This window comes from Xyrauchen texanus, chromosome 4 (genome assembly GCF_025860055.1).
Source record: "Xyrauchen texanus isolate HMW12.3.18 chromosome 4, RBS_HiC_50CHRs, whole genome shotgun sequence".
In the NCBI taxonomy this organism is placed as follows: Eukaryota; Metazoa; Chordata; class Actinopteri; order Cypriniformes; family Catostomidae; genus Xyrauchen; species Xyrauchen texanus.
Genome location: NC_068279.1, coordinates 49,247,780 through 49,263,573, shown reverse-complemented (window position 1 = coordinate 49,263,573; position 15,794 = coordinate 49,247,780). Strand labels below are relative to the sequence as shown.

The 15,794-nt window shown below is 39.8% G+C and overlaps 1 protein-coding gene across 3 annotated transcripts in view; it reads left to right on the top strand.

The window, feature by feature from the left end:
- Positions 1–15,794, top strand: part of LOC127634949 (ankyrin-1-like) — a 191,680-nt gene that overhangs the window by 174,408 nt on the left and 1,478 nt on the right. For 2 of the 3 annotated variants that reach the window (XM_052114737.1, XM_052114723.1), the window contains 4 exons: positions 1,114–1,197; positions 6,399–6,542; positions 9,035–9,132; positions 14,712–15,794. The exon at positions 14,712–15,794 is cut by the window's right edge and continues 1,478 nt beyond it. In XM_052114737.1, the coding sequence (XP_051970697.1) occupies positions 1,114–1,197; positions 6,399–6,542; positions 9,035–9,109 (303 nt within the window). In that variant the 3' untranslated portion in view covers positions 9,110–9,132; positions 14,712–15,794. The remainder of the gene's footprint in view (positions 1–1,113; positions 1,198–6,398; positions 6,543–9,034; positions 9,133–14,711) is intronic. The other variant, XM_052114730.1, reaches the window with a different exon arrangement.

The following is a 15,794-nucleotide window of genomic DNA, read 5'->3' as shown; positions in this document are numbered from 1 at the left end:
GGTTGTAGGGTATGTCAGTAGGACTTGGGGATTGGTTTTAGTTGAATTTGATTTGATTTAGAAGTGACAGTGTATGACATTGACCTGTAAGACTACAGCTGCAGGAAAAAGTATGTGAACTTTTTAGATTTACTTTTTCATTAGATGCTGAAATTCTTAAGAAAAGAAAAAAAAACGAAGCGTTTGCATGAGTAATGCAAAATAATTATATTATTTATAAAAAAATAAGCAGTTAAACAGTTTTGTTCTAAAATATGTTTCATATTTTTAAAACATTTGACTAGCAAATCAAAGTGAGGTGGTGTATAAAATATAATTTACATTACATTACATTTCCACAATCTTCTATCTATCTATCTATCTATCTATCATCTATCTATCTATCTATCTATCTATCTATCTATCTATCTATCTATCTATCTATCTATCTTTCTATCTATCTATCTATCTATCTATCTATCTATCTATCTATCTATCTATCTATCTATCTATCTATCTATCTATCTATCTATCTATCTATCTATCTATCTATCTATCTATCTATCTATCTATCTGTCTGTCTGTCTGTCTGTCTGTCTGTCTGTCTGTCTGTCTGTCTATCTGTCTATCATCAGTCTTTTCTATCTATCTATCTATCTATCTATCTATCTATCTATCTATCTATCTATCTATCTATCTGTCTGTCTGTCTGTCTGTCTGTCTGTCTGTCTGTCTGTCTATCTATCTAGTCTATCTATCTATCTATCTATCTATCTATCTATCTATCTATCTATCTGTCTGTCTGTCTGTCTGTCTGTCTATCCGTCTATCTATCTACAGGTATCTATCTATATGCTCAGTATGTGTCTAGTTTATCATCATGGATGAACATTGATTTGTAGTTTATGGGTTGGCATAACGTTGTAAAGGTGGGTGTTGATGAAAATACACTGGTAGAATGTGCACATGGTACAATATGTTTTTGTGCAAATTACCAACGGCGGTTCAGACAAGGTTTGTCATTTTGACCTTTGTAGTCAAATAACTGTAATCAAGACAAAGACAATTGTGAAGACATCAAATGCGTGAGTGAGGTTTTTTTTTTTTAAGTTGCTTCTGTCATATTTCACTTAGGGTGATGAGGCAGATGATCAACCAGGAGAGCAAGTGAGCGAGGAGCAATTTACAGACGAGCATGGCAACATCGTCACCAAAAAGGTCAGCTCTCTCATCCTGCTTTAATGCATGCAGCAGTCATCTGCCACATTACCCTCAAATATTTTTTTTTTTATTGATTATTTATTTGTAGCTTTGCAAATAAATGTGATTCATGGTTTACAGTAAACAAAACGTAGGTTGGAGTCTATTCCAAAATGTGGTAAGCTGTCTACCTAGACAGCATTTAAAGGCATCAATTGCACACTCCTGACATGAACACTTTTCAACCGTAGGCAGCAACCTTAAGCTGTGATACCTCATTTAGACAATATTCTAATACAGCATCACATGTATCCTTTAGGGAGAAGGTGATCCTAAAACAAATCATGACAAGCTCCTTAAAAGAATATAAAGTATAAATAAATATTAGAGTGGACAATTTTACCCAACATGTATGTGTGTTCATTTTCTATGCTTTTTAGATTACAGTATTGGATCATTAGCTTAGCAAAATGCTAACTCTAAACTATTTATTTATTTATCTATTTTCTCAATTTATCCATTTATTTTTAATAATAACTTGCAAAATTTAAAGACAGACCTATAGTAAATACATGTTATTTAAACTGCATTTTTGTAGAAATTTAGTTTACTGTAATAGCGTAATTTCTGGTGAAGGACTACCCTATCCATAACCCCGCAGAGAAATGCTCCACAATTCGGAGAACTGCAGCCAAAAAAAAAACATGCCAAATAAGCTCTGCAGCAACTGTCCACTCGCATATATTTGCAAAAATCGGAATATTTTTTGCAAGAAAATACAAATATGTATTTTCTATATTTTTATAATTAACAACTTTAAATCAGTACTTTTTTGACATGTTTGTCCATAGTTTTTTTTCCTCTCTAATTTGGAATGCCCAATTCCCAATGTGCTCTAAGGCCTCATGGTGGCATAGTGACTCAATCCGGGTGGTGGAGGACGAATCTCAGTTGCCTCCACGCATCTTATCACATGACTTGTTGAGGGTGTTTTTGTGGAGACATAGCGTGTGTGGAAGCTTCACTCTATTCTCCACGGCATCCATGCACAATTCACCACACGCCCCACCGAGAGCAAGAACCACATTATAGCAACCACGAGGAGGTTACCCCATGTGACTCTACCCTCCCTAGCAACTGGACCAATTTGGTTGCTCAGGGGACCTGGCTGGAATCACTCAGCACGCCCTGGATTCGAACTCACTACTCCAGCGGTGGTAGTCAGTGTCTTTACTCACTGAGCTAACCAGGACCCTTTGTCCATACTTTTTAATTCAGTTATGTCATTTGCAATGCTTCATTTGACTGTAGTTCTTTCCTTCATAAAAGACATTAAGTACAGAGTCTTGTACATTTGGTTTGGTTCATGGCCTAGAACTCTTATATGAAGAATGTTCTGAAATCCCTATGGAATAAATGAATGGGGAAAATACTTACAGAACCATAATGACTGAAAAAGAGGGCAGGCACTGTTGAGCTATTTTGGAATCAACTGTGAGGTTAGTCAAGTCTGTCATGCTCATAAGGAGTGATATTTGCAGGCTGCACGTGAATAGCCATTAACAGAGTCGCTGTCTATGTAAAGCATTCACTTGTGAGGTTATAATAAGTAGGCTGTATACAGCAAGGCTGTTCAATAAGTTTTGGAACAGTGCTTAAAGTCTACATGAAGCTTAAGTTTATGAGGCAACATGTGTAACCTTAATAATTTCATAGACTGAATTAATTAATGTACATGACATGAAATGCAGTATTTCATGACAAAACGCTGTTACACAAAATTCTAAACTAAAACCTGATTGCACGCACGAAATTGAAACAAGTTCCTTCCATTTTGTGAACATCAGGCCAGATTAATTTTTCATTTTGTGAATAACAGAAAACACCTATCATGGAGAAAATGCAATGAAATATGTATTTCCTCCACAAAAGGTTTTCTGGATGACAAAATAACTGTTTTTATACATTCCATTTTTTAACTAGACACTAGAGCATTTTGTGCACTTCAATATGGGACTGGGGTTCCCAGTCCCATAGTGCACATTTCCGTTGACTAAATGTGACCAGCTCCAAGTGTAAATGCATTTTGTCATGAAATAATGCATTTTGTGTCATATAATCCTAGGCTGCTCAAACTCAGACAAATATGCTAACCAATAGGTATTTCGACATTGTTTTGCAACCTGGTCACACAGAATCACATTACTATACCTACATTTTAAAATGATATTTTATGTTGCTCTTTGCATGTATTGTGTTAATTTCTTGGTGAAATTAACTCTATAGATGCTAGAACTTCTCAGTTACTGTCGTAACCTCCGTTCCCTGATGGAGGGAACAAGATGTTGTGTCGATGTAGTGACACTAGGGGTCTCTCTTGAGAGCCTCGGTTACCTCTTATCTTTGAGAAAAGGCCAATGAGATGCTCTGCCCAAGGGAGATGTGGGTCTGCCTGCCTGCGGTGGGTCTGGCTGCGAACTTCCTCCGCTGAGTTCGGAGCCAGAGGGCTAGGGAGGAAGGACACCCAAGGTCCGTGACTTGTGGACTCGACTGGGGGAGTAGAGTGCACGTCTTCACCTCAGGGGAGGGGAAAGGCATTATAAGCAGGTGATACAGTATTTCATGACAAAATGCTGTTGCACAGCTTTTGTCACCGTATTACCGTATTCTACGTGTTCGGACCTGTCAAAACATTGCTTAACCCAGAGATTGTAAAATCTCGTGAAGGTATTGGGTGTTGCCCAGCCTGCCAATCTGCAGATGTCAGCTAGAGAAATGCCATTGGCCAGTGCCCACGAGGATGCCACACTCCTTGTAGAGTGTGGCAGAGAACTGCTGGGCAAAGTCTTTACGGTGTCGCCGAATAGGCCGATCTGGTAGATGGGGGCGTTGAGAAAGTGAGCCTTGTCAGGGTCCCGCATCTCGATTCAGCCACAGATGATGTTCCTGGACCACAAGGGTGGCCATCGTCTGTCCGAGTGCGTGTGCCATGACCTTGATGGCCCGGAGGGCGAGGTCAGTTGCCGAGCGCAGTTCCTGCAGCACATCAGGATCAGGACTACCCAAGTGCAAATCTCTTAGCACATTGGCCTGGTGGACTTGCAGGAGGGCCATGGCGGGCAGCGGCGCTGTAGATCTTGGTCGCCAGAGACGAAGTCAGCCTACAGGCCTTGGATGGGAGTGATGGATGATCCCACCTGGTGGCGGCATTTTGTCTTATCCACCTGAGGTAGTTCCGTGTATCTGCTGTCAAGGGTACTGAGAGCGGACGAGCGAGGAAGTCTGTTTCGGGCAGTAAAAGGTCAACTCATCGTGCAGCTCCGGGAAGAAAGGAACTGGAGGGGGGCATGGCTGTGAGTTGCACCTTGTGCCCAAAAAACAATCATCTAGCCACGAGGGCTGAGGGGAGGACGGAGGGTTCCAGACCAGCCCAACACTCGCTGCAGCCCGGGCAAGCATAGCGGACAACACAGCATCGGCCTCAGACTGGGCGGGTACTCCCAAAGGCGCCAGCCCGGTCAAGTCCTCAGCATTGGATTCCACCATGACACTCTCTGGCGCAGCTACGAAACTCTCATCCAGCTCGGGGGGTCTGAAAGTGACATCAGACTGGCCGTAAGGCGAGCCGGACACATCTCGGACACGGACGGAGGCAGACGAGAATGCTGGGGAACAGATGGTCTGTGGGGTTTTACTTGGTGAAACTCCCGAAAATTGTTTTCACAATGAGAACATGAAACATCCACAAACGCTGCCTTAGTGTGTTCTCTGCCCAGACACATGAGGCAGCGCCCGTGGCAGACTGAAGCGGAGAGGTAACGACCACAACACAAGGATGGAAGGGCATCTTGAAAAAGACGTGTTTTTAAAAAGACGTTCAATGTCCAAGTGCTTGCTCTTTTAGAGAAATATTCTTCTACAGAAATAAAACTATTTTAGCTGGCTGTCGAAGTGCCCAGGGGCATAGTCTGCCCTGGTGTGCAGAGAAGAGAAAAGCCGCTGATTTGTGCCATATCTCCAACAGCATACACCCTTGTAGATGTGAGTTGAACAGCAGTGGATTTATTCAGCTTGCTGAAACACAACCGCTCGGCTCTAAAGAAAAAATCGGTCTGAACAAACACATGGTTCCCACCTTTTATACCTGTATGTATGGGGGAGGGGCATGCAAATTCTGTTTGCCAATTCTCATTGGCCTTTTCTCAAAGATAAGAGGTAACCGAGGCTCTCATGAGAGACCCCTAGTGTCACTACATTGACACAACGATGAGAGAGTGAAAGGGGAACAATTATTTTTATTCACTTTCTGACAAATCATAAGTAAATCTTCAGATTATAAATTCACAAATGCTTATTGTTCATTCTGTTTCTCACACAATGTTATTTAATTCACAATTACTTCAAAAGAGCTTAACTATAGCACATGACTTGTAAGGTGATACATTTTAACATTTAGATTACATAAACAACTATATTTATTAGCTTGTTCAAGTGCGACCAAATTGTGCAGTAGCTGAACTGAAATAAAGAGTTATACTTGCAATGTAAAGGACATGGTTACTAATCCAGAAGGACATGCGAGTTGATGCGTGAGCTGGAAGTTTCATACAAGCGCCATGAAATTATGTGGTTGCTTCAGCAATTGCGCTTTTTATCTCACTTTTTCTTTTTTGACATTATTGGTTTGGTGTAGTTTTAAGGTTTAGAGTATAGAAGAAGGAATTGTTTGAGACAACTCGCTTTTAGCGCCACACAGTGGACATTTTACCTCAAAACTGCTGTGATACATGTAATCAACCATTTAATGACATTTTGCAATGATAACTTTCATAAGATCAGCCAGAAGTTTTGGGTTATTGTTGTCAATAGTTAACACATTAATTCAGTGACAGTTAGCATACATTTTATAAAGTGTTCAGTATTAAAAGAGCAAATAACAATAGTTGAAAAAATCTGGATATGTGGTGATGCTGTATTTTTTAACTTTTTCAAAAATCTGTAAATGGGTTCCAAATGCTGTTTCATGTTGATTTGAAGTCCATGCCTCCTTTCCTCCTCTTTTCTGTCAGGCATCACAATTTTTTGCATTTAACATGTTTTCCTTTTTATCACCCTGAATGTACATTTTTATTTCTACTCCTTCGTTCCTTCTCATGCACTCTCTGCTTATCCACTGTTTCTCCTTGATCTCACCCCATCCATGCACATGGGTGACGCAGACTGTAAGGAAGGTGGTCCGGAGAGGAAAAGGGGAGGAGGGGGTTCAGGAGCTCATCATAGAAGGGCAGCCGCAGAATATCACAGAGCCAGATGTTGATGGAGAGCAGTATATGAGCTATGCCATCCTGGGCCGTGACAGCAAGGTGGGCTTTTGAGTTAGCTGGACCTGGCCCAACTAGGTCGTCTGGTTTACACCAAGACTGCAGGGTATGAATCGAAAAAATTTATGCAAAGCGCCAGATGCTCAATTAAGGCATAGTTGACCAGAAAACACCACATGCTTAAGCAGACAAACAAAAGAAAAAAATACATATAGTTCCTACAGTATGACATACTAGATGTTTCAAAGGACTTGTTTGTTGAAACTAAGTCAGAATGGACAGTTTGGATCTCCAATAAAGGTACACTAAGATCTAATGTTAAAATATGAGTTAATGTGGGTTTAAAGTGGTTATAAGAAAACATATGAATCACATAATAATGCTTTTTAAAACATTTGTGAGAATTAATTACAAAACAAGAATTGATAATGTTGCAAAAGCAAATCTGTAGCGATTAACAGCGCATTTGTAGAGAAACGTCATATTGAAAAAAAAGAGGGCGAACCATGTTCTATGTAAATGTAACTTGGTAACTGGTTACTCAAATGTAAGTGGTGCATAAGTGTGACAGCAGAATACAATGTATAATGTGAGAAGATTGTAGGTTTGTTATAATTGATATGATTAGAGTTTAAAACTTAATTTCACCCCAGTGAATCATTACACCTTCTATTATTATTATTATTATTATTATTATTTTTCAGTTTCAAAAAGAGGAATCAATCAGAACCACAAATAACAATGTAACAATCTCAGCAAATGTGCCCGCACATTAAAATGAACCAAATAGAAATGTTACAGTAGCCTACTAATGACAACAGTAGCTTTAAAGTGTTGATAGTTAACATGGCTTTGTTCCGAATTTTGACACAAACTTGGATTAAAAATGCAGTAGCTGTAGTAACTAGTATTCCAAATTTGACATAGCCTTTGAAACTTTTGACTTTTAAGCAGTAGCGGATCCTGGCATAGGCTATATAGGTAGGCGCCTAGGGTGGCAACGCTCTCTGGGGTGGCATATCAGGGTACATGCCAGGCCGCCCCCACACAGAGCTCGCAAATTTGCGATGGGACAAAGGTGCCCCAAATTGTGCCACCCTGCCCTTGCACAGAGCTCGCAAAATCGTGATGGGAGAAAGGGGCCCGACAGGCTACTCGGACTTAAAGGCTCTGTAGGGTTAGGATTATGGATGCTTATAATGTAATCTTACATTATGAACAAATATAAGATAACTATGATAAACAGTAGGCCTATAGGTAGGCTACACTATGGCACAGGATCTTCTTAGTGGTCTTGCAATAATTAGTATCAACCATGTGATCGCTGGGCAGAAATTACGAAATCATTGATTTAAATTAGGGATTAGGTGTAATAGCACAGAGTAGCAGCAATTTGAAAGAATTCTGCCATATACTTTATTTATTGACTATATAATTTAATTGTGCTATTTAAGTTATGCACTGTATATACTGTATAATATAAATTTTAATAGAATGTGCCATTTATTTATATATATGGGGTGTTAAGGGGGGGTGCCATGTCCAATCTCGCCTAGGGTGCCAAGTAAGCCAGAACCGCCACTGCTTTTAAGGAGGGCAACTGTCTTGTAGATATCTCGTAAGAAATTGTGATTTGTTGAGGTTTTATAAATGGGTTCATTTATGTCTAATACGTTATTTACAGATGCTAAAATAAATGACTGAAATGTGGTTATAACACCATGCATAAAAAGGGTGACTTTCATACAGTACCTGTAAAATAGTGAGGCATTTTACCGCACATGTTATAAACACTTATAACACTTATTGAACATTCATAACTTATGAAAATGTACCTTAATGTACAATGGGAGAATATGTTGCCAACACTATTCTTGTTGTTATACCTGCATATAAGTGACTTAAAATGCATATGTATATACTTATTAGTTATTTATGAATAGCATTATAAACCCTTAACAAAGGGAATATTAATGTAAAATGTTGCTGAAACTGTACGCATCTTTTTGAAGAAATATCAATACTAGGTGGATTCATATGTGATTTCTCTTTATGGGCATTGTTTGTTCCTTGTTAACCCTCATTGATAACTTCACTTGATGTTCATTATCCTATCAGTTCATGTCATGTTTCCCTGTACACGCTCTACTTTAATTAAACTTCTCTTTGCCCAGACTGTGAATGTCCCTGTCCTTCTGTATAATATACTGTTCTTGGCCTTTTCTGATGCTATTCGCTTTTCTCTCTCCATCCTTTTCTCATTGTCTGTTTCTATCCAACTTCATTTTTCCCCTGAATTATATCTCTCTTCCATTCTCACCTGCTTTTCTCCATGCTGTTTTCTGTTCTTTGTGTTACTGCATGCTCTGCCTATTTCACCTTGGTCTCTTTCCTATTAACCCCTCACCTACTTCTCACTTTGCCCTCTCCATCTGTCCCATTACCCCCTTCTTTCAACTCGTTCAACCCACCCCTACTCTGTCCTCCCCTGGATGCCACTCTCCTCTTTCGCCCCCACCTGTTCTCCACTGTAGCCGGATGTTATGGATGTGAAGAGGGGAGGTTCTCAAATAGTGAAATGTGCAAGTCTGCGGAGAGTTAAGCAGTGAGTGTGACTCACTCCTCCCTGCAGGTACAGGACATTTGCTGCACTTTGTGCTTATGTAATCCTGCTAACCAACAGGATTCAACACCTTTCAGAGTGCTTTTTTTGAGAGTCTTTATGCTAGATTAAGTTTGTCTGAATTGAGATCAAAGTCAAAGTATTAAGACATTAAACAGCATTTAATAATAAGTATTTATTAATTCCAAGTATTTTAAGGACACACTGCAAAGCTTTGGGAGTGACAACCGCATTTAGCAGGAGTGAATGTTATAATTATGTATGTGTATCATGGATGCCTATAATAATATAGTATTCCCATTAATCTCAATGGCAGTTTCTCGGCTACTCCAGGATCCCTGGAAGTATACAATTTGAATTCTACCATCTTTGCTCATGGACATTTCCACAAACATTATGATAGCTCCATTTAGGTGGAGATGAATGGATATGCTTACAGTATTAAAGACCTCCTTGTTCCTAAGCCCTTTACTAGTGACTGTCCAGGTGAATGAGCTTTGACTTCAAACAGGGAAAAATATCATTCCATTTCACACTTTACAGGGCCCTTCATTAAATGGGCACTGTTAAAACTTCTATAATAAATGTAAATATTTTCAATACAAAAGTTACTTGCAATATAACTTTTTATAAGAATATTTCAGATTAACAGATTAACATTTTGGCATTTAAACCATTTAAATCTAGGATATCAGTTTTCATTTGATCCTTTTTTGCCTGATATATATGAGGCCTCTCTCATGCACACACGCTTATAGCCCACAACAACAATGGACAAAGCAATCAAACAAATGCCAAACTCAGAACACTCAATCAATACTAAAGCCACATTACCCACTCCTTGAGTGCACAGAACAATATGCATAAAATAACATCATCAAAGCTTTAATAAAGTATCAGATGTGTTAGCTGGGTTACATTTAAAGGTAAGCTACACCATGGCAAAATGGTCCTGAATTGTCATTTTTTGTTACTTAACACTAATTTTGGCTACATCAAAATATAAAACATACTGTAAATATACAAACAGAATAGCATACAAATACAAACAAAACAATACTCATATCAGTACTTGATATCAGGCGATACATAAAAATAGGTACTTGTTACTTGTATCAGTCTTCAAGAATTCAAATTATAATCTGTGCATCTAGTATCGTTTGGCGTCTCGTGGTAGTAGACTACAAACATGAATGCCAACAGAACTTTTTAGAAGTGAATTTGAGTGTACAATGCGGTTGTCACACCTGTAAATGACAAACTCTATACGTACAGAAGAATAAAAAGTACTCAGAAGAGGATTAAATCTGCATTTTAGTTGAAGTGTGAATGCTTTATTTGTTGCCTTTTTTGTGTTGGCCAAGAGATCCATCTTTGTCTATATTAATATGAGGATTTCAGAGTTCTGTACCATAAATACAGAAGTAACCTGCTTAGTTTCAACTAATTTACTTTAAGTAAAGCTTGTTTGAAAAGGTAGCTGGTATCCAAAACAGTTTTTAGGGGAGAAAAGTACCTCCTCTTTGTGTACAGCTTTCTTGCAAGCCAGCAGGTCACTTTGGTTAAGTGGTTGAATATGATCAGACTGCCTGACAAATACTGTATTGTGTGCAGATAACACTGAAATATTTAATCTATTAGACAACAAAAGCCGTATGGGCCTGGTAAATAACAGTTGACTGGGCTTGTCTGTTCTGGAAAATCCAGCTAATACAAGCTTTTGGTAGTAGTTGGTTTCACATGGTTTCTAACTGGTCCAAGCTTGTCATGTATGGTCATTAGCTGGCCCAAGTTGGTCTAGAGGGTTGATCAGCTGCACTGGCAACTGGTTGGGCCGTGTTTGACCTGGTTGACCATCTTGGCTAGAGAAAGTAGACCACATTAGGCCATGAACAAACAAGCTACCATGTTCCAAAAAGCATCTTAAGCTAATATAGTGTGAAGGTGTGTCCTCTTTGTTATGGGGTGTTACATTTTCTTGAAAGCCTACATTTCACCTCACTGCATTAACTCCTAAATGTCTCTGACATCCTGTCCATTTCCAACTAATATCTAGAGGTTTCCAATGAGTTTTTTCAACCTTCTCCTTCTGCTCCTTCAATAACTCTTGATTATGTATTTCATGATTGATTGTGTCAATTAAACCTGTCCGAAAAGCATGTTGTAATTTTATTTCAGATATATGACAGAGTGTAATTATAACAGCACTGGAACAATTTTATAACTTTAATAAAGTCTTATTGAAATAACTTATATACTTGTTTTATCCTGCTGAAAAATCAGAGGTGCTATATTGCTTAAGGTGGTTGCTAGTTTTACATGGTTTTTAGCAGGTCATTAATGTCATTAGCAGTGTTGGGGAGAAGATAGCTAAAAGTACTGATGCCACTAACATAACTACATTTTCAGTAGTATGACAGTAATTTAGCTATTTTCATAATAGTGTAGCTTTTTCAGTAATGAGCTATATTTTCCATCGAGAAGCACTGTAGCATTCTCAAATGTGTTAATGCGGTACTGGAACCACTGAGGCTGAGCTGTGTCCTCTTATTAAACTACCTCGATGACTGGCCACTGTTAGCACAGTTGAGGGAGTTGCCATGCAAGCACAGGGATCTGTTGCGTATGCACTTGGAGCATTTGGACCTCAATGTCAATAGGGCTTAGTGTATTTTGGTGTTTTGTGGGCAGGCTTCCTTCTTGGGAATAAAACTCGACTTGGTAATCATGTTGGCTCGTTATTTCAACACCCGCATTCAGTCTATTCTCCAATGCTTGGTGAAGTTCAAGCTGAGAGTAGCATTGCCGCTGCAAGAGTTCCAGCGGATGTTGGGGTCGATGACTGCAGTGGCAGTATGGGATTGGTATACTCGAGAGTGCCTCGTCACAAGTGACGATGCAATCACTTAAGTCTCCTTATGATGCACCACTGTGTAGCCGAGCTTGCAATTTAGAGAACACCATCATTCTATCAGACGAGTGTTGCACTGAATGCATAGTTGTCAAAATACAAAGCTGTCTCAATGGATATGTCCAACTCGGGAGGGAGTGCCCTGCGCTACTGTTGTCTTGTTTTCGGTATCTGGACATGTGTGCGAGCAACGTGGCACAAACAGTATATTCCCTAGTGCTGTTCTACAGTCCTCTTTGCTCTGGACACCTTTCTGGCAGACATGCAAAGTTTTCACATTCTAGACCGTATGGACTGTACTGCAGTTGTGGAGTACATTAATCTCCATGGGGAGTGTATTTGCATCTGATGTTGACTCTGGCGCATCGTGTTCTCAACTTGAGTGAGAAACTTCTCCTGTCTATACGTGCATGTTCTCGATCACCTGAACTGTGGGGAAGACTTGCTTTCATGTCATGGAGTTAGACTAGGGGAATGGAGACTTCATCCTCAGACAGAGGATTTGGGAGGTATTCGGGGAAGCCGTGGTAGACCTGTTTGCCAATCTGGTGATGACGAAGTGTCGCCTCTGGTTCTCAATGACTCCAGCTCCACTGAGCATGGACGACCTAGCTCACAATGGCCTGCAAAAAGAAAGTATGCATTCCCTCCTGTTTGCTTTCTACACCAGGTGTTTTGCAGGTTCAGTAAGACAAGGAAATCGTGCTGTTGGATGCTCCATCGTGGACGTTCCCCATTAGGAGAGATCTGCTATCGCAAGCTCAAGGCATGATCTGACATTCCCAGCTGGGCCTGTGGAGACTCCAGGTCCATCGTTAGACACTTGCAGTGTGTCGCAGTCAATGCTCGATACCATATTAAAAGGCAGAGCTCCCTCCACGAGGCTGCTCTACACTTTGAAATATTGCCTTTGCTTTTTACAAAGCTTGTGGATTCTGGACTCTCTCCATCTACGCTTAAAGTTTATGTTGCTGCCATAATAACTGGATATGACTCTTTGGGTGGTCTGTCACTAGGAAAACACCCTTTGTTGAGCAAATTTTAAAGGGAGCTAGCTGGCTTAGGCCCTCTCGCCCTGCTATTTTCCCAGTCTGGGACTTGGAGAGCTGGTGTTAGAATCACTTACCGGTCCCCCGATTGAGCCGTTAGATGAAGTAACCATATGCATACTCTTGTTGAAGAATGCTGCTGCTCACGTGGGCTTCAATAAAATGTATAAGGGGCCTACTGTCCCTACTGTACATATCCCTACAGGCATTGTCAGTCAAAGACTCTTTTTTTATAATTTGGACTGTGTTCATCAAAGGCAGTCCTTAAGCTTAAAGAAGGTTACGTACCCAATGTTTTGGCCACTACCATCAGGGCAAAGGTGGCCACTCTGGAAGCATTCTCTCCTCCCTCTGGTTCAGACGAGGCTAATAGGCTACACATGCTTTGTCTGGTGAGGGCATTGTATACATATACTGAATGTATGAGTCAATTCACGCTGTCAGAACAGCTTTGTTTGCTGCAGAGTCCACACAAAAGGTTTGGCTGTCTCCAAGCATAGACTTTTTCACTGGGATGTTGAGGCTATTGCGCTCGCTTACGATTTGCAAGGCAAGCAGTGCCGAATGGGTGTTAAATCTCATTCTACTAGGAGCATGGCTTCCTCCTGGGTTTGGGCAGAAGAGTTGTCACTAGAAAACATCTATCTGGCAACAGTCTTGGCTTCCCCTAGCACCTTTTCCAGGTTCTAAAACCTGGACGATTCCTCCCTCTCTTCCCAGATTCTGTCTGTGCATGAGGGTTAATATCTCGATGATTCAATGCCAAGACTGGCTACTGTCATTGCTTGTAGTATTTTTGCCAGGTTTTATTACCTGAGTATTTCTCTCTTCCCACTGCAATGTGAAGATGAGTTCCTTTTTAATGTTTTTCACTACTCTATTGGCTCGTGAACATTGTTCTGGTGCATCTGAATCATTAGTGTGCTGTTATGGTAAATGATACCCATAGCGTCAGCTACTGACGCAGCAGTGAGTGACCAACTTAAAAGGAAAGGTCTTGGATGAAAATGTTACCTGGATTCCCATAAAGGAGGGAACGAGACACTGTGTAGCTTCTCTGCATTACTAATTTCTCACTGTTTAGGGACTGATAAATGGCTCCATCCTTCACTCAATAAATTCTTATGAAATGGCAGTGTGCTCTGGTTTATATGCCTGTGATGATGTGCATAAGGGGCAGAGTGTCAAGCACCATCTGCCAATAATTTTCTGTGATTCTGTACGAGCTTCAGAGATTGTAACTCCAGTTCATTGTATCAGCTTTTGATCAGCTTGACAGCTAAAGATCAGCTTGGCTGTAATTTTACTACTTTAAGTAATGAGTAGCTTGTAGATTGGGAAGCTACAATTTTAGATTAGTTTCCCCAACATTTGTCATTTGCTAGTCTAAATGGTTGTTTAGCTGGATGACCAGTTGTTGGACGTGGTTTTGACCTAGAGTAATAGACCATTTTATTAGTCAAGCTGGACTTGCAGACCAGCCATGTTCCAAAACTACCATGACCACTTTAAGTTGTTTTTCCAGCTGGGTATAAAACAATTCTGGTCTTAAATCTAAATGCTATATAACATGATTGAATGCTTATACTGTGCGGCATCGTAACCTTGCTTTCTATCTCTCCAACTAGGACTTGTCACGCAAACCATCCTTCACTGACACATGATGGGTGTCAAATAAAGAAGACAACAGAACTAGACCGCTGGCAATAGGCAATGGAAATCAACTATGAAAACAGATTTTAGGACTTTTTTTAAACAAGCAAATTAAAACACTAGAGGCATGATTTCTTATAAAACAAAACCAAATAATGAAAAAAAGCAAGCATATGAGAAGTGCTTCCTGTAATCTCAATATTAGCATGTGAAAGTGCTGTTGCATGGCCTGCCTTTACATACAGCACTGACTGCAAGCAATTATGAGAATCCAGGCTGATTAAAAGGAAGATGAGATAATAGTGGCATACCGCAAGGGCTGTAAACATGGAGGGTGGAAGGACTTTGGCTAACCAGAAGCATATACGCCTAAGCCCTGGATTGCTGTGAAACCAAGACATCTTTGTTTTGGGAGAAACTAATTATAGTGAAATCCTGCAACAGTTTTGACCTAAATTTCGTCTTCCAACTGAACTCAGAACAGTGGAAGTAAGTCCAGAACACACTTCTGAAATAATTTCAAACAGGGAGCTGTTTGTCCCTCTTGTACTGTTATTATACATAATATGCACTGAAATATGATGTGTGCGTGTGTGCGCGCGTGCGTGCGTGTGTGTGTATTCTTTTTGACGGCCAAAAAATCAAACAGCCTATGCGATAATTATGCTGCTGTTTCAATACTTGCTCCAGAGTTCTTGTTCAGTTTAATCATACATGTCTTATGTATTGTAAAGGTGTAATTGTGTAGCAAATGCACTTTTTAGAAATGAGCTGTAATGTTCTGTAAAGGTGTATTCTAGGCTCAAGGGTTACAATTTGTGCAGTTTAAATATGGGGAGACAGTACATTGGACATACATTAAAATTACTTTAAGGCCATATACTATATGTACATATGTGTGTATATATGTGTGTACATATCATTTTCAGTATTGCATCAACTTATGTTCAATATTAATTACATACCTCTGTGTCATATGAATCTCGAGCTTCCTTTTTAATAACTTGATAAGAACAGAGAAGCATATTAACATTATATTAACATTATGAACATTTTAG